Genomic DNA, 18,037 nt, shown 5'->3' with positions numbered 1-18,037 from the left:
AGATCATTAATGTATATGACAAACAACACTGGACCCAGTACAGATCCCTGAGGCACACCACTAGTCACCAGCCTCCAACCTGACAAACAGTTATCCACTACTACTCTTTGGCATCTCCGATCCAGCCACTGTTGAATCCATTTTACTACTTCAATATTAATACCCAACGATTGAACCTTCCTAACTAACCTTCCTTCCGAGCAGAACCTTGTCAAAGGCCTTACTGAAGTCCATATAGACAATATCCACTGCTTTACCCTCGTCAACTTTCCTAGTAACCTCTTCAAAAAATTCAATAAGATTTGTCAAACATGACCTTCCACGCACAAATCCATGTTGACTGTTCCTAATCAAACCCTGTCTATCCAGATTATTATATATATCATCTCTAAGAATACTTTCCATTAATTTACCCACCACTGATGTCAAACTGACAGGCCTATAATTGCTAGGTTTACTCTTAGAACCCTTTTTAAACAATGGAACCACATGAGCAATACGCCAATCCTCCGGCACCATCCCTATTTCTAACGACATTTGAAATATTTCCGTCAGAGCCCCTGCTATTTCCACACTAACCTCCCTCAAGGTCCTAGGGAATATCCTGTCAGGACCCAGAGACTTATCTACTTTTATATTCTTTAAAAGCGCCAGTACTTCCTCTTCTTTAATCATCATAGTTTCCATAACTACCCCACTTGTTTCCCTTACCTTACACAATTCAATATCCTTCTCCTTAGTGAATACCGAAGAAAAGAAATTGTTCAAAATCTGCCCCATCTCTTTTGGCTCCGCACACAGCTGTCCACTCTGATTCTCTAAGGGACCAATTTTATCCCTTACTATCCTTTTACTATTAATATAACTGTAGAAACCCTCTGGATTTATTTTCACCTTACTTGCCAAAGCAACCTGATATCTTCTTTTAGCTTTTCTAATTTCTTTCTTAAGATTCTTTTAAAAATTCTTTATATTTCTCGAGCACCTCATTTACTCCATGCTGCCTATATTTATTGTAGATCCCTCTCTTTTCCCGAACCAAGTTTCCAATATCCCTTGAAAACCATGGCTCTCTCAAACTTTTAACCTTTCCTTTCAACCTAATAGGAACATAAAGATTCTGTACCCTCAAAATTTCACCTTTAAATGACCTCCATTTACATCCTTCCCATAAAACAAATGGTCCTAATCCACTCCTCCTAAATCCTTTCGCACCTCCTCAAAGTTAGCCTTTCTCCAATCAAAAATCACAACCCTGGGTCCAGTCCAATCCTTCTCCATAATTATACTGAAACTAACGGCATTGTGATCACTGGACCCGAAGTGCTCCCCAACACATATCTCCGTCACTCGACCTATCTCATTCCCTAACAGGAGATCTAACACTGTCTTTTGTCTTCATATCTGGAAACAAAAGGTTTGTCTTGGAGGAACTGTATTGGCATCTGTATTGACGGTGTCCCTTAAGAGGTTTAATTTTTCTTGAAAAAAGAAGAAAATCCTGATGTTGCCACAACATACCACTTTCTTCACAGAGAGGTGCTAATGTCAAAAACTCCTGGGGATGAAATGAAAACAATTCAGGATGATGCTACAAAAATGCTTAAATTTATTAAATAAAGACCAGTTCACTTGAGATTAAAAAAAAACTGAAATCCTGGGCAAAGAACTCTTGCTATACACAGAAATCCAACAGCTAAGCAGAAGATGAGTTTCAACAGGGTGTCTGAGCTGAAAGGTGAATTGCAGGAGTACTTTCGAGAAAACAGTAGGCTAGATTTTGCTGAGTGCTTTGAAGATGACGAATGGCTGCAGAAACTAGCCAACTAAGCACAGATTTTTCATCATATGATCCAATTAAACAAGTCTATGCAAGGCGCTGGAGAAAATGTTTTGACTTCAAGCGACAAGATTCTTGGATTTAAAAGGAAACAATCTCTGGAAAAATCATGTTGCAAAAGGAAATCTTGAAATGTTTCCATGGCTGTTTGGGCTTGAGAGCGAGGAAGGATATCAGAAAGTCTTGAGTCTTACTGAAACAGAAATTTCTTATGTTTGTCCTATGAGTTTTAAAAATTTATGAAAGGGAAAGAGATCAACTTCAAGGAGGGTAAGCAAAGCTTAACTACCTGTTTTTATTCAAGAAAGGTTGGCTAGAAATGCACTGTCTACTCAATTAAGCATTGACAATTATTTTTGGATTATTAAATCTACTACTTACAGATCACGCTAACGTACCACGAGCTGTTGATATAATGATTTTTACACAGGGATTCCCTGAGACCTGAAAATTTCAAGGATTCCTCCAGGGCAAAAAGGTTAAGAAAGGCTGCTTTTAAGTGTGAAGTGATTTAGGTTCCATGCAAATTTCACTGCACTTTCCTGCTTTTCAATTCTATTCTTCAAGATATTAATACCAGCATTCTTTTACGTTATGCAACTATTATGAGTGATTTGCATATTTCTCTACCTAATATAGACATTTAATTACAAAGCAGCATATGGTATCTTTGTTCTTATCAAAATGTATTAATGCACTATAAATTTGTCATCACACAAACATTCTGCTAAGTTTATTTGAAGGGATACTTCAAACTTGAACATTAAAAACACATGAAATAATTATAAAAAACATTATTGTTTAAATAAAGCAGAGTAGGGGGCCCTTTGACCTTTGTACTTACTCTGTTATTCTATAAAATCATAACTAATCTTCTTATGCAGTACTACTTTTTTACATTAACTCCACATCTGATTTTCTAACTATCCAATAATCTATTGATCTCTATCTTGAACTATGTATGATGCTGCAATCATTATAGAAAATTGACTGTTAGAGAAGGCAGAACTGACAACTCAACAACCCAAGCTTCTGATGTATCAGACAAGACAGAATTCAAAGTTCATAGAACTTTGTACAAGACCTCCCTTTAGCCAGTGGGTGACAGAAGATCAAACATATAGTCTTATAATGGATAGGTGTAAAAAGAACAGGCTTCTTGTTGTGGGTGATTTTCACTTATCCAACACTGATGGTGGGTCAGCTTCCTAAACTCCACATATGCTTTAATGCCAGGGGCTTAAATGGGGCAGAATTTATTAGGCATCACCAGAAGGGTTCCTCGACCTACTACATAGATAGCCTAACTGGAGTTGAGTTTGGCAAGGTGATTGGAGTTTCAGAACAGTGGACGTTGTTCCATTATGGTTTAAGATGGCTCTGAATAAAGATCAGGTTGGCACACAGGTGAGCCTGCTATACTGGGTAAAGGCAAATTAACAACAGTATTAGGCAAAAATAGGGGAAAGTAGATTGAAAGTGGTTTCTTCAGGTTATCTGACATGTGAAAGTTTTTTTTATACACTAGCAGGAAAGAATTCCGGATTACTATGTTTCTGTGAGGATGAAAGATAAGGATACTTCAGTTCAGGGACCTCGAAAGACAAGAAATATTGAACATTTTGTTAGAAAGGAAATGGAAGCATATGTAAGCTTTCAGAAGCTGAAATTTACCAAGGCCCACGAGGAACATAAGGAAGCAGGAAAGAATTTAAACAAGTGTAATGCCCTGGTTAAGATTTTTACTGTTACACTGTGGATATTTCATTTTAGCAGTTCTGTAACAGCAGCTTGTTCTGCTTTTAGCATGTTTGGGTTTGAGCTAAAGATTAAGGGCTATGTTGTTCAACATAAAAATGTTGTGTCAGCCAATCAGGATGGTGGAATTGGGAGAAGGTTCTAGATAATGCTGGACGGGGAGGTTTATGTAATGGACACTGGTACGTGTCGAGGTCTTTTTGGTTGTAGCTGGGAGGAGACAAGTGGGAAGATGGCTGAGGATGCCATCTCTGTGCACAAAGTTATCTGTGCAGATGAATAGCTTCCAGGAAGAAGGACCAATACTCTTGAGGGGGAGCCCATTGTTCAAGATGGACTTAGTGACATTTGGAAGGTGGTGTGTGCTTTCATGCAGACCATGGGTCCAACTTATGCTGACCCACATTTATGTACTCCAATTTACGTGCACATTTGGATTGGATTAACTGTAATGGCCCGTTTTTATTAGTTTTCTTTTCTTTTTCCTACTGTTCAATAAAACTGAAATTTGTAATTATACCCTATCCTCATTATATGCATCCAAAACTCAGTTAAGCAAGGAGCACTGCTTTCCCACCAATTCAAGTCATGTCCACATGCCTCACAGTCTCACTGTTGGGACGAGAAGCACTGCTTTCCCACCAATGGAAGTCAGGTGCACACGCCTCACGATCTCACTCCCGCCAGTCTCACATCGGTTTTGGCAAGGTGTGAATGTGCAATCACGCACTCTTAATCTTCTGTTAGTTTTACCTACGGTGCAGTGATTCTGTGCTTGAAATATTTAACTATGCCTCCTAAGCTTCCGATGTCATGTCCTGGGCCATCAGCCGAGCGGCAGAGAACCGCTTTCACACTTGAAAAAAAGTTGGAAATTATAAACAGTGTGGCATCAGGTGACGGTAACACAGCTCTGGGACGCTACTACTGGGAACAGAATCTTGCCTTATAATTTTTTTGTTGCTTGACAATGCACCAGCCCATCCTAAACATTTGGACAGCATTCATCCTAATATAACAGTGCATTTCCTGCCACCTAACACAACATCACTGATTCAACCACTCGACCAAGGTGTGATCCACATTCAAGGCGTATTTTTTTTAAATTTTTTCTCTCAGATGCTGCAAGCAACAGACGATTTTGAAAATCCTGGGAGTTTACCAATGGTGAGGGAATGGTGGAAGTCGGAACACTTGGCATAAATGGCGATGGACATGGACCCAAGTTCAGAACAGGGTCAGCATTTCAGTCATTCCCTGCCATCAACCCTTCTTCCCTACAAGCAAATTTATGCTGAAAAACAAAAAGCTGCCAAGCAAACAACCCTCAGCACTTTCTTTAAACCGGTGTCATCTCCTGCTGCCAACAGTTCTAAGAGTTCTGTGAGTCTTCCTTCACCCCTCACTGTGCTTGCTATGATCCTGAAGACCACAGCCATCCACCTTATCCACATAAAGCTGCCCGACACCACAACAACCACTCATCTCCCGGAGCGAAAACACTTGCCACTGTTGGTGAGTACTGTACACCTTAGTATGTTAACTTCCTATGATTTATTACATTGAATATTACCTTAAATTGATGAAATATAATACAAATGTTGCCCTGTGGTACTGCTTTAGTGTCGTATTGGTATGAAAATGTGAATAAATTACAGATAAAACATATTTAGGAAGCCCTCTGGATCGCAGCCCTATTTTCTCCGTTTAAATAATTATTCACATTATGCGATTTCACATTATGCATCGACTGCAAGGAATGTATCCCTCGCATATAACGAGGATAGGGCGTATACTTTCTTTATCATTGTATGCAGTGTATAATCTGTTATTTCTTGCCGATGGCAAATTGCATGGAGGCAGTATTCACACATTATTCGCACGACCGGGGTTTGGATGGTCGAGACATCCCAACTTCTCGGTTTTGGTGGGACCCAAGTCATACCGATTCTAGACATACGGAATTTGGGAAAGGTGGTCTTCACAACTGAGTCCATTGGCAGTTAGCAAGGGGCTAATGTGCCTCGTCTCTAGAGACGCCCAGTGAAAAGGGGCTTCACAAGGAAATAAGAGGGCTAAAAGGCACCATGAAGAGTCCTTGGTGGATTAAGGCGAATTTCAAGGTTTTCTTTTTACATACAATAGGTGCATGATGGTAGATAGCCAAAGGTTAAAGACAAAGGAGCTAAAGGAAATGAGTGAGGTTCTAAATGAGTACTTCGCATTGGTATTCACCAAGGCAAAGGACATGTCTGATAGTGAGATCAGTGAAGGGGAATGTTGATATTCTAGCATATGCTGTAACTGGGTAGAGAAGTTGGGTGTTTTGAAAAGATTAAAGTTAGATAAGTCTGTAGGGCATGATGTAATCCATATCAGGATATTGAAAGAGGCAAGGAAGGAGATTGCTGTGGCTTTGATAAGAGTTCTTTGTATCCCCTAATCACATGTGAGGTCACAGATGACTGGAGCCAATATTATTCCTTTGTTTAAGAAGGGCAAGGGGGATAATCTAGCATACTAGAGACCTGTGAGCCTTACGTTAGTGGTAGGGAAATTATTGGAAAAGATTCCAAAGGATAAGATTTACTCACATTTGGAAAAGCATGGATAATCAGCATAGCTTTGTGTATGGGAGGACCTGTCTCACAAACTTTGAGTACTTTGAGGAGATGATGAGGGTTCAGCAATAGATGCAACACGCACAAAATACAGGAGGAACTCAGCATGTTGGGCAGCATTTCTGGAAATAAATAGAGTCAACATTTCAGGCCAAGACTCTTCTTCAGGACTAGAAAGGAAGGGGAAAGAAACCAGAATAAGAAGGTGGGGAAAGGGGAAGGAGGACTAGCTAGAAGGTGCTGGGTGAAGCCAGGTGGGTGGAAAAGGCACAGAGTTGAAGAAGGAGGAATATGATAGGGGAGAAAAGTGGAACATGGGAGAACGGGAAGAAGGAGCCACACCTGGGGCAGGTGAGAAGAGGCAGGAGGCCAGAGTGGGGTATAGAATGGGGAACAAGGTGGGAAAAAATATACCAGAAGGATAAATTGATGTTCATGCCATTCAGGTTGGAGGCTACCTAGATCGAATATGAGGTGTTGCTCCTCCAACCTGAGAGTGGCCTCATTAAGGCAAAAGAGGAGGCCATGGACCGACACATCATAATGACAATGGAGATAGGAATTAAAATGGTTGGTCACTGGGAAATCCCACTTTTGGCTGATGGAGTGGAGCTGCTCGACAAGGTGGACTCCCAATTTACATCAGGTCTCACCAATGTAAAGGAGGCCACACCTGGAGCACTGGATACAATAGACCCCCAATAGATTCACAGGTGAAAAGTGCTGCCTCACCTGGAAGGACTATTTGGGGCCCTGAGTGGAAGAAAGGGAGGAGGCAAGTGGGTAACTGTAGCATATCTGTCACTTGCAAAGATATGTGCCAAGAGGGAGATTAGCAGGTAAGAATAAATGGACAAAGGAATATTGGAGGGAGTGATTCCCGCAGAAAGCAGAGAGTGGGGGGTGGGGATAAAGGTGTGCTTAGTGGTTGAATCCCATTGAAGGTGGCAGAAGTTACGGAGAATGATGTGTTAGATGTGGAGGCTATTGGGGTGGTTGGTGAGGACAAGAGGAACTCTATTCCTGCTAAGGTGATGGGAGGATGGAGTGAGTGTGTTTGTCCAGGAAATGAAGGAGAGGCAGCATCAGTGGTAGAGGAATGGATACACTGTTCTTTGGAGGAGGATGATTATTTCTGATGTCCTAGAAGGGATGGCCATATCCTGGGAATAGATGTAGCAAAGACAAAGGAATTGAGAAAAGTGGATAGCATTTTCACAAGAGACAGGATGAGAAGAGATATAGTCAAAATGGTTATGGGAATTAGTACTTAAGTTATAGCCATTATAGCCATAGAGCAATAGATGTTGTCTTCATCTGACAAGCATCCCCCATGATAGGCTGAACCAGAAGATTAACTCACATAGAATCCATAGAGAGTTGGTAAGTTGGATACAAAATTGACTCTGTCAAAGACACAATAGTGCTGAAAGTCTATGACCTGTGTTGTTCCCAGGAATCAGTGCTGGGATCTCTTTTGATTGTAACATATACAAATGACTTAGAGCAAAATATTGATGGGTTGCCAAATAAATCTGCAAGTAACTTGAAAATTGGTGAAGTGAGGAAGGTTGTCAAAGGATTCAGCATATACAGATCAGTTGGAAATTTGTGCTGAAAAATAGCAGATGGAGTTTAATCCAAACAAGTGTGAGATAATGCATTTTGGGAGATTAATTGCAAGAGGAAATTATACAGTGAGTAGTAGGACTTTTCAGGGATTTGTTTGATAGAGGCATCTTGGGGTACAAGTGGATAGCTCTCTGAAAGTGGTCAGGGTGGTAAAATAGTTTACTTGCCCTCATCCATTAGGGCACTGAATATACCTGTGAAATTTGGCAAGACATTGCGGCTATATAAACGTGGCTAGGCAACACGAGGTAATGTGTGCAGTTTCAGTTGTCACACCATAAGAAGGCTGGAGGCTTTGCAGTGGTGCAAAAAGGGGTTGCCTGAATTGGAGCAAATCAGCTACAAGGAGGAACTACAGAAACTTGGACTGGTTTTGCTGGAGGGTCAGAGGCTACAGGTGACCTGATAGAAGAAAACAAAATTATAAGAGGCTCAAATAGGGTAGATAGTCAGAATGGTTTTCTAAAGATGGAGGTATCAAATACTAGTGGGCATAAGTTTAAGATGAGAAAGGGAAAAGTTTAAAGGAGATTTACGAGTCAAGATCTCTGTTTACAAAGAACCTGAAATGCGCTGCCAGGGAAGTTACAATAGATACAAAAACACTGTTCAAGAGCCTTTTAAACAGGCATATAAATAGACACAGCTCTTTGCTCAACACTTTGCAGAAGAAGCATTGCTCTGACTCTTCAACTTTGATCAAAGCCATCAATTCAGCACCATTAAAACATATTAGCATAGTTACTGTTTAAAAACGCTAACTCTTCCTAATTAGTCCTGCAAATATAACAAAATACCCTATTGAAATTCTACCTCTAACTTCTCCAAACTACCGGTATGATGATCCAAAATCTTAAGTGTTACTTTATACATGTAAAAACATGGTTTTAAAGGGGCTAAACATGAAAATACAATGTAGATAACATGTTATGAAAATAATGGTATCTTCACAACAAACATGCTCTACTGAAATATGAGAAGTATCCATGTTGCTAATTTTTTTTTGTTCCTGGAAGTTTTAGATTCAGCTTGGAAAATTCCAACTTTGGGAAGCAAAATTCATGTAATTACTTGATACCAAGGTAAAAGGACTTAGACTATCAAGATTCGAAAATGCTATAGTGAGTGGATTACAGACTTTTAAGGGGGAAGAGTATTTATCATGTTCAAAAAGTTTGAATGGGAATGAAATATGAAGTTGCAAGAGATCTGGTTTGTGAATTACCAAGGGACATCAATTCAATTTGTAACAAAAACTGGAAGGTGGAGATTGGGTATTCTTTTTGCAGTTTTAAAAATGGGACACATTACCAGAAACTGAATCAAATGATGCAAATGTAAGGAGATTTGTGAAAATAAAATAAAGGGTTATTTGAAAATGCATAAAATCTAGTTCCAAGTAAATCAGTACAAATTGTGGCATAAAGTAGCCAGAATTTGTACTGATATTTCTGTGACACTACAATTATTTTCTTTTTGGAACTCTTTGATATATAAAGAAGAATGACACATCCGATAACAACTCTAGCACAGGATTGACCTAATTTTGTTATGTTCTTGGTTCTTTGTCATTGTCTTACCTTTTTGGCCGGCTTTGCCATCATAGAGGTGGTGCAAGGAAAGTGGGGAAGGAACTAATCTCAGAATGAACAAGGCTTTTCTAGCTAAACCCCAATTAGATATAACGTAAGGTAAAGTAAGGTAAAGTAAGGTAAGGTAAAATTGGATAGGTATATGGACAGGAAAGGAGTGGAGGGTTATGGGCTGAGTGCGGGTAGGTGGGACTAGGTGAGATTAAGGGTTCGGCACGGACTAGGAGGGCCAAGATGGCCTGTTTCCGTGCTGTGATTGTTATATGGTAAAAGAATACAACTTAAAAAACAGCATGTACTTAACATTGCCAATTCACATGAAAAGGTTCTACCAAATACACCTGAAGATTAAGGTTCCATACATAGACTGATCTAAATAAAGTCTGAAGCCTTCATGGTAGCTGCAGCACTCACCTTGAATTCTAATTCCATGGCTGTAACTGTCTCTGCTGGTGGAACCTGACCGAGTTTCTGTATGTGGGCAAAGAGACTTCTTGCTGGAACTTCTGTATTTCCACATGTTGCTGCCTCAAGGAGGGCCTCATGAATGAAGATATACTGATCTTCTGTCTGAACCATGTAATTTCGCTGTGCTCTCATGCAGGTGACATGACCATAGATATCCACTGTCTTTTCGTGTTTAATTCGTTCTAGCATGGCATCAATCACGACAAAGCAGCCTGTTCGACCCACCCCAGCACTATGAAAAGGGAGAAAAGTCAACATGAAATGATAAACTGTCATTAGCAGTTTTCATTCATTGAAAGTAGTCCAACATCTGTAAATAGTTCTAAAGAATATTCAGGATGTCAGCCTTGGTTCTTACTAGTATTTAATCTCAAGTAATGTTTGTTTTTAATAGAACCTTTAACTTAGGAAAATGCCTAGAGGCAACTCCAAGAAATGTTAGCAAACAAAATTTGACATCAAGCCACACACGAAGTCACTGGGGCAGACATTCAAAGGCATAGTCAAAGGGATGATATTAATAAGTGTCATGAAGGAGAAAGGAGGGACAGAGAGGTGCAGAGATTAAGGTAGAGAATTCCAGAGCTTCAGGCCTCGTTAGCTAAAGGCACACACAGCCAGCAATGGTAAAATAATTAAATTTAGTGACGATCAAAGGAGCACAGACATCCGAGAGCTGTCACGATAAGATTACAAAATAACAGGGAGAGGTTCAGTGATATTTAAAAACACAGGATGTGAATTTAATTGATGTACTGCTTATTTGGAAACCAGTAATGGTCAAAATACACAGGAAAAGGATAAAAGCAGCAGTTTTGGATGGCTTTAAGTTTCATGAATTTTTGAGGGTAGCTAGTAATTTTTCTGCAATAATCATGTCTTGAGTTAGAAAGGCATTGGTAGAACTTTGAACAACAGGTAAGCGATGCAAAGTTGAATATCATCTCATATTTAAAATATCTGTAAAAGATAAACAGAAAATGCTATAAAATCTCAGCTATTCAGATGGTATCTGTTGATGGGTTGACGGAAGCAGTTAAAGAAAAACTGAGAAAAGGAAAATAGATGTTTTGTCCTTGGGAAAGTGAGGACACAAAGGAACACAAATGTCAAGAAATTAAGAGCTGAAGAACTTAATTGGGCAGGTCAGGGTGTACTAATTCAGAGATTAAAACTTAGCTAATATTGTGGAGAGACTGACCATTACTGATACAGACAGTGAATTCTACTACTTCAGGTAATCTTCAATGTTAAATATCCCCACCATCTCTACAACTTAACACTAGTTTGTTTTCTCTCTAACCAATCTGTGGTTTCACTTTCAACAGATTCTCCCTGCCTAGATGAATGTTTTAAAAACTTTGTGTTTTTATTTCACATTTCCAGCAGCTGTAGTTTTTTTTAAAGTTTCCATTATTGAAGAAAGGTGGGCATCTTCATCAGTTCAGTTATGACATTAGATTTATAAGGGCTCTGTGGTGCCAAGCTCAGTTGTGTGCTACTTTGATGTCAGGAGCAGATGCACAGGATGTTTCAAAACACTTCAGCAAGAAATCCAAGAATTCAAAATTCAAAGAAAATTTATTATCAAAGTACATATACATCTCCACATACAACCCTGAGATTTGTTTCTTGTGGGTACATAGTCAATCCAAGAAACACAACAGAATCAATAAAAGACCATACCCAAAAGGACAAACAACCAATTTGCAAAGGTCAACAAACTGCAAATACGAAAAGAAAAAACAATAAATATCAAGAAGATGAGATGAAGAGTACTTGAAAGTCAGTCCATAGGTTGTGCGAACAGTTCAGCAATGGGGTGAATGAAGTTATCACACCTGATTCAAGAGTCTGATGGTTCAGGGGTAGTAAATGTTCCTGAACCTGGTCCTGAGGTTCCAGTATCTTCCTCCTGATGGCATCAGTGAGAAGAGAGCGTGACTTTGGTGGTGGGGGTCCTTGATGATGGATGCTGCTTTCCTGTGACAATGTTTCATATAGATGTGCTTAATGGTTGGGTGTGCTTTATTACTGGGCTGTATCTACTTTTTTTTGTAGGATTTTCCATTTGAAGACAATGGCATTTCCAGACCAGGCAGTGATGTAACCCAACCAATAAGCTCTCCACCACACATCAAAAAAAGTTTCGCAAAGTCTTAGATGTTATACCAAATCTTCGCAAACTTCTAAGTAGAGGTGCTGCCATGCTTTCTTTGTAATTGCACTTATGTGCTGAGCACAGGATAGGTCCTCTGAAATGATAACGTTTCTTCATCCTGATCCCCCAATGAGGACTGACTCTTGGACCTCCAGTTTCCTCCCCCGAAGTCATTTATCGGCTCTTTGGTCTTGCTGACATTGAGTGAGAGGTTGTTGTTGTGGCACCACTCAGCCAGATTTTTAATCTCCCTCCTATATGCTGATTTGGCCTATGCCAGTGGTGTCATCAGCAAACTTGAAAATGGCATCGGAGCTGTGCTTAGCCTCACATCAGTGTAAAGCGAGTCGGGCAGGGGGCTGCTGGTTCGGCTGTGCTGATGGAGATAATGGAGGAGGTGTTTTTTGCCAACTGAAACTGACGGGGTCTGCAAGTGAAGAAACTTAGAATCCCATTGCACGAGAGGTTATTGATGTTAAGTCTTGAAGCTTATTGATTTGATTTGAGGGGATGATACTGTGTTGAATGCTGAGCTATAGTCAATAAAGAGCTATGAATCTGTTGTGCTGGTAGGCATATTAGAGCAGATCCAAGTTGCTTCTCAGGTAGGAGTTGATATGTTTCATTCACCAATCTCTCAAAGCACTTCATCACAGTGGTTGCAAGTCCTACTGGAATTGGTGGCAGAATGTACCAACTTTCCAAACTTGCATGTCAAAAGGACAAACGCAGAAATTGAAAGAAAACGACTTGAAGAACAATGTCATTCTTCATTGCTATTGAGGAAATATTCTTGAATCTTCAATTTAACTGCATTGTAGGAAAACTTGCACAAGCCCAGCACCTTAACAAGAGACACCAAAATGATTAACAAATGCTAGATTTGCAAGCAGTGTACATTTTCTCAGAGTAGCTGAAAATACATATGCAATCTCCTTTATTTTAACAAAGGATTTCTAGCTATACATTAGTAAGCAGGAAAATTAACATGGAATTCATTTTCAGATGGCTTCAGGATGGGAATTCTATTTGTTTGAATATTTGCAAACAAATGTTTGGCATTTTAATAATTCTCCATTCCACCATCAAGAAGAATGCTAATTTTGTGATGAAACAAACTCCCAAGGACAGGAGAGAACATTTTATTTGTTTCTTCTATTTCTTTTTTTTTAAACAGCATGGAACCATTTTACCTAACTAGCTCTTCTCAACTTTGTTTTGACTTCCTCAATGTGCTATAGACCACTTTTTGATTATAACTGAAGCACTCTTATTCTCGAGATCACCTTTACAATTGGGACTTGCAGATACAATCAGGACTAACAGATACCATAGCACAGCCCTGGGTAAGTTGACTTTGTTTTTGCTCCCCCTCTAGGCGAACACCTAATTTCAACTCAATTATCAAAACTATAATGGAAATAAGTGATTAATTATCCCATTGCAGCAACATAAGGTTTGCCAGCAATAAATTTAAAAATAAAATTGCAGTATAGTACAGCTGAGTTAATTACTGATTGAATTTAGCATGCTCAATACCCAAAGATTAAAAGTTAAATGAAGACCTGAGGCTCTAAATGTCAAGGCTGTGACATAATTCAAAAAAACACAGAAAAATGTATCAAACAGATTTGCAATGAATTAATTTCTTTAGTACTTATTCCAAGAAGACAACACATCAAACTGGAAAACCAGTGAAAAAGATGAGCCGCTAGATGCCAATTTATAGCATACTGTAAAAAAAAGATTGTGACTTAAGCCGTAAGGATATAAAATTTTATTTCTCTCGCATTGGAGGAAAAAGTGGAAGGAATGAGAAAATTAAATACTGTAATCACAAACTTCATGCTACACTACGCTGTATAATTTTATGTAAAATTGTGTTTTGCAATTGACAGTTTTTTTATGTTAAAATAACGCAAAGTTACATTTGTATTTCAAAACAATAAAAATAGATTGTAACCACTCTACACCAATTCGGAGAAAAAAGGTACTTTTCACCCTTTCACACAAACATCTACCCAATGTGATCACCACCAAACCTCCAAATACTAATCCCGTGATCCCACCAAAGTTAACTCTGTATCGCAAAACATTACAGAGCCACTTTCTCTTGGTGGATTTTAACTTTTAGAACTTCCATTACCATTCTTTATTTTCTCCCTTTACCGTCATTTATTTCCCTACATTGTGCTTCCCTTTACTTGCGCCACACACTTGTGCTAAAAGGTTGGCTCGACTCTAATCCAAAAGATGATAATTCATCTTTGTGACATTTCAAAACTTTGATGGCTGAGATTACAGCCTGAGTATAATGTGTACAAGAGCTTCTGTTTACATTTATAATGATAAAATTATTACTAATTAAAGATCCAAGGTGGCGGCATGACGCAGCTTGCAGCAGCCACTCCGGAGCTTTTTATCTGTTATTTGTGAAGCGGGGTGCCGTGCGCAATCATAATCGGATGAAAAACGGACATGGGAGCATGGAGGAACATCTGGAAATCTCCAGGAAGACCTTCTTTGTTGCTGCTGCGGCTGTGAGGTCCGGGTCTCTGCTGGGAAGAACAGGCCTCCAGTCGGGGTCGCATTGCCGATGGCCATTGGTGGGGGTGTCTTAATACACTAGGCAGAGGATGATGCTCAGAGAAGCTGTGCCGGAGGGGATGGTTGGAGACTTGGAGGTTCGACGGACTCGGAGTCTTGGAGTCCACTGCGGTTGGAGCGCTTTCACTGTGTGCTGTGTCTGCGAGGCTGTTTGACGGAGTTTCATTCTGTGCTGCGTCTGCGAGGCTGAGTCGGGCGGCGCCGTGGAAGTCCATAGCAGGGGTATTCCCTTCTGCCGCCTGCATGGGATGACGAGTCTATCGGGACCCTGAGGACTTGTGGAAACTGTGTGGTGGTTTCTTTTGAACTTAGTCTTTTAACATCTTTGGACTATTTTTACTGTGCTCATGGTCTGTTTCTTTAATCAATTATGCTATTTTTGCACTGTTGTAACCATATAGTTTTGTGCAGGTCTTGTAGCTTTAGTTTTTGGTCTAGTTTTGTCTGGTGGGATTGGAGCTCCTTTCCGGGGAACGCGTAAGATGGTAGCGCAATATTAATACGCAGCAATCTCTCCGGACTCTGGATTGGGGATTGCCAAACGTTATGTGGATTTTCTGGTGTAGTCTGTTTTGTCATGTGCTTTTGTGATATCATTCTGGAGGAACGCTGTCTCATTTTTTAACTGCATTGCATTTGTGGTTTCTAAATGACAATAAACTCAATCTGAATTAGTATCCCCCATTGTCAATGTCTACTATTAGAGCATGGAGTAAAACTACAGAAAAAAATCTGTTCTGAGTACAAGATTGAAGGGCTGATTATTCTCAGAAAATGCTAAATTCCAAATAATTTAAGGTTACCATGAAATTCAAATAGCTAGCAATCCCATCTAGTTAAATGCAAGTTCACAAACATTCAACATCCATAATGTTCTCCTCATTTTATAACATTAAGAAAATTCTGTAACAATTTCAGGTTTGTGCACCTGCAGTGAACCACCATAGGACCGGCATCCGGTGGATTGCACGCTTTGACTCTCCTCAAGAAGGCCAATATTGGAGTAGGGTATTCTGGAACACCATGGTCTGGCCAAGCCATGAACTGGAACTGTCGCACTTCTCGCTTCTCACTTGAACCATTCTGTTAAAGAAAGAGGATTTCTAAGCTGAATTGTGAACAAAAGCTAAAAAAAACCTTAGTGTATCTTATGTTCAGAGACCGTAACCACACCATTTAATATACCTTTCTACATATGCATTACTTGAAAGCAAAAAGAGTAAGCATATCTATTTGGCTGCTGAATTGGCTATAAGGATTAGTTTTTCCTTTAAATCCTCATTAATCCATAATTCAAGTTCAATGAAGAGCAGATTAGGGGAAATACCCCTTGCTGATCACATCTAGCTTTGAACACATATAAAATCAAGATTCACATGGACAACATAAAAAAAAGCTGTTATACCTTATAAAGTGCAAATGTTCTGACAGAATACGTGGCTAGCTCCACTATATCCAAAAGGGTGACTTGAATCATTCCATAAGTCTCTGTCCCTCGACAAGGCCAATACTGATCACATTTCACCTATGAAAAAATATAATGACTGGTTAAGAATGTTTAAAGCACAGGAATCTGGAAGAAGCAAATAGTTACTAGTCAATGCAGCTTTCTATACTTAAAGGCAAAATTGCAATAGTTATTTGCCCATTGACATTTCATATAACCTAATAGTTTCTGTATATGAAAGCGCATAAGTACAATAGAAACACAAATTTTTGAGTGTAATTCATTGTCACTTATCTATTATATAGCAAGGACTACAAGGCCAATAAAGATTTTTTTGAAGCACAATTTAGTGTTACTAAAATTACATAACATTAATCCTTCAATGGAGTCCTCCTGAACAACTGAAATACAAAAAGCTCAAATCAAATGTCAGTATTTAAAAAAAAATCAATATGTAGCACTTTTTATTACCAAAGAGCTTAGTGACTATTTCTGTACAAGGCCACTGCTTTATGTACCAAACCCAGTGCCCAAATACCCACATCTGGCAAATTTAAAATTGCACTCACATTCAAAATTCTATAAGGGAAATACAACATAATCTGATATAACCAGAATAGAAGAAATCCACATACTACAGTAACAGAATGCAAGACCATAATGAAATTAGCCTGCTTCAGTTGCATAGCAATGTCTAGTCTAAGGAAGGGAAGAGACTATTTAAATCAAACTATTCCCTTTAGACAAAAAAAATAGAAAAGGAAGATCCAGGCAAGGAGCTCACTTAACTGGCAGCATACCAAGAGACTTGTACTTTGTTAAATGAGCTACAATTAAGGATGAGAAACAATCTCATTTCCTTTCATGTTCAGTAATGTGTTAATTCCAACAGATTCTGGAGATTTGCGAAGTGGCAGTTTTTGACACAATTCAAGTATGAACAAGATCTATTTGTCACAAGATGTAAATAGAATTAAACAAACTCAGCATTGGCAAACTTGAGAGGAAGTAAACAAGACTTAACTTCAAAATAAACTTTGAAATGTTTCTGCTTCCTCAAAACCGTACAAATAGGAATTCAACAAAACTAAATGTGAATAAATAAGAGACAAATACACAGCATTTTGTCTGTCTTTGCATATTTAATACATAAGAATAATTATATCTGTTTTATTTTATGTATCGGACTCAAAGATTTGTGTCCCAATCAGTTGTTTAGAGAATATAGCAAAGGGGCAATATTTCATTTGGCTCCTTGGGTGGTAAAATGGGTCTTTCAGTATTTAAAAAAAATATGTTCAGGGTATGTGTGTGTCACAGACAAGGGCTAGCATTAAACCATCCAAAGATGTTTGTGGAATGTAGCTACAATGTAATTTTGGTTTGGTTTTCTGTTACACAGATTATATTTTTTGTAGTAAGATTCCAGTTTTGTGCTCAACAACTGGAAAAGAGCTCCAAATTATAAAAAGGTGGGGGGGGGGGGGGGCCTATTCTTTCCATTTTTAATAAATATGAAGTATAACTTTACCAATTGCATTTCTTAAAAGGCCTCATACTTCTGAGAACTTCGTTGAATTGTCTTAGAACCTATACCAATTATGATTAGAATAATTTTACTGGCACTTCAGTAAATTGCAATTTTATAGTTGAAGGAAGTTTTTTAAAGATGGGAAGTATTTCATAATTAGTATTTTACAGTTCCACACTACCACTAATGACACATAAATTGATTTAAATTTGCTAGAAAAGCAAAAATTACTTTCTCAGAGGAATGATAATAGCTTTAAAATTGATTATGCTAATCCTAAAAGCACTTTATACCCTTGTAGATCAGAAAAACATACAACTCTGAAGCTACTTATGAAACTCCCCCTTTCACTGTGCATCTCTGGAAATGCCACCCATTAG

At 38.9% G+C, this 18,037-nt stretch overlaps 1 protein-coding gene and 1 long non-coding RNA gene across 6 annotated transcripts in view; one reads left to right on the top strand and one right to left on the bottom strand.

The window, feature by feature from the left end:
* LOC132401802 (receptor-type tyrosine-protein phosphatase F-like) overlaps positions 1-18,037 on the bottom strand; it is a 362,488-nt gene that overhangs the window by 19,627 nt on the left and 324,824 nt on the right. For all 4 annotated transcript variants that reach the window (XM_059984024.1, XM_059984023.1, XM_059984025.1 and 1 more), the window contains 3 exons: positions 16,085-16,204; positions 15,608-15,762; positions 9,858-10,143 (listed from right to left, as the gene is read on the bottom strand). In XM_059984024.1, coding sequence (XP_059840007.1) covers positions 9,858-10,143; positions 15,608-15,762; positions 16,085-16,204 — 561 coding nt within the window. The remainder of the gene's footprint in view (positions 1-9,857; positions 10,144-15,607; positions 15,763-16,084; positions 16,205-18,037) is intronic.
* The window catches only part of LOC132401805 (uncharacterized), a 48,368-nt gene continuing 32,249 nt past the window's right edge, over positions 1,919-18,037 (top strand). For both annotated transcript variants that reach the window (XR_009514714.1, XR_009514713.1), the window contains exons 1-2: positions 1,919-2,110; positions 4,718-5,113. This is a non-coding gene — a long non-coding RNA (uncharacterized LOC132401805). The remainder of the gene's footprint in view (positions 2,111-4,717; positions 5,114-18,037) is intronic.

The sequence above is a fragment of the Hypanus sabinus genome, chromosome 11 (assembly GCF_030144855.1).
Source record: "Hypanus sabinus isolate sHypSab1 chromosome 11, sHypSab1.hap1, whole genome shotgun sequence".
Classification (NCBI taxonomy): domain Eukaryota; kingdom Metazoa; phylum Chordata; class Chondrichthyes; order Myliobatiformes; family Dasyatidae; genus Hypanus; species Hypanus sabinus.
The sequence above is the reverse complement of the archived record's forward strand: the minus strand, read 5'-3'. Positions and strand labels throughout refer to the sequence as shown.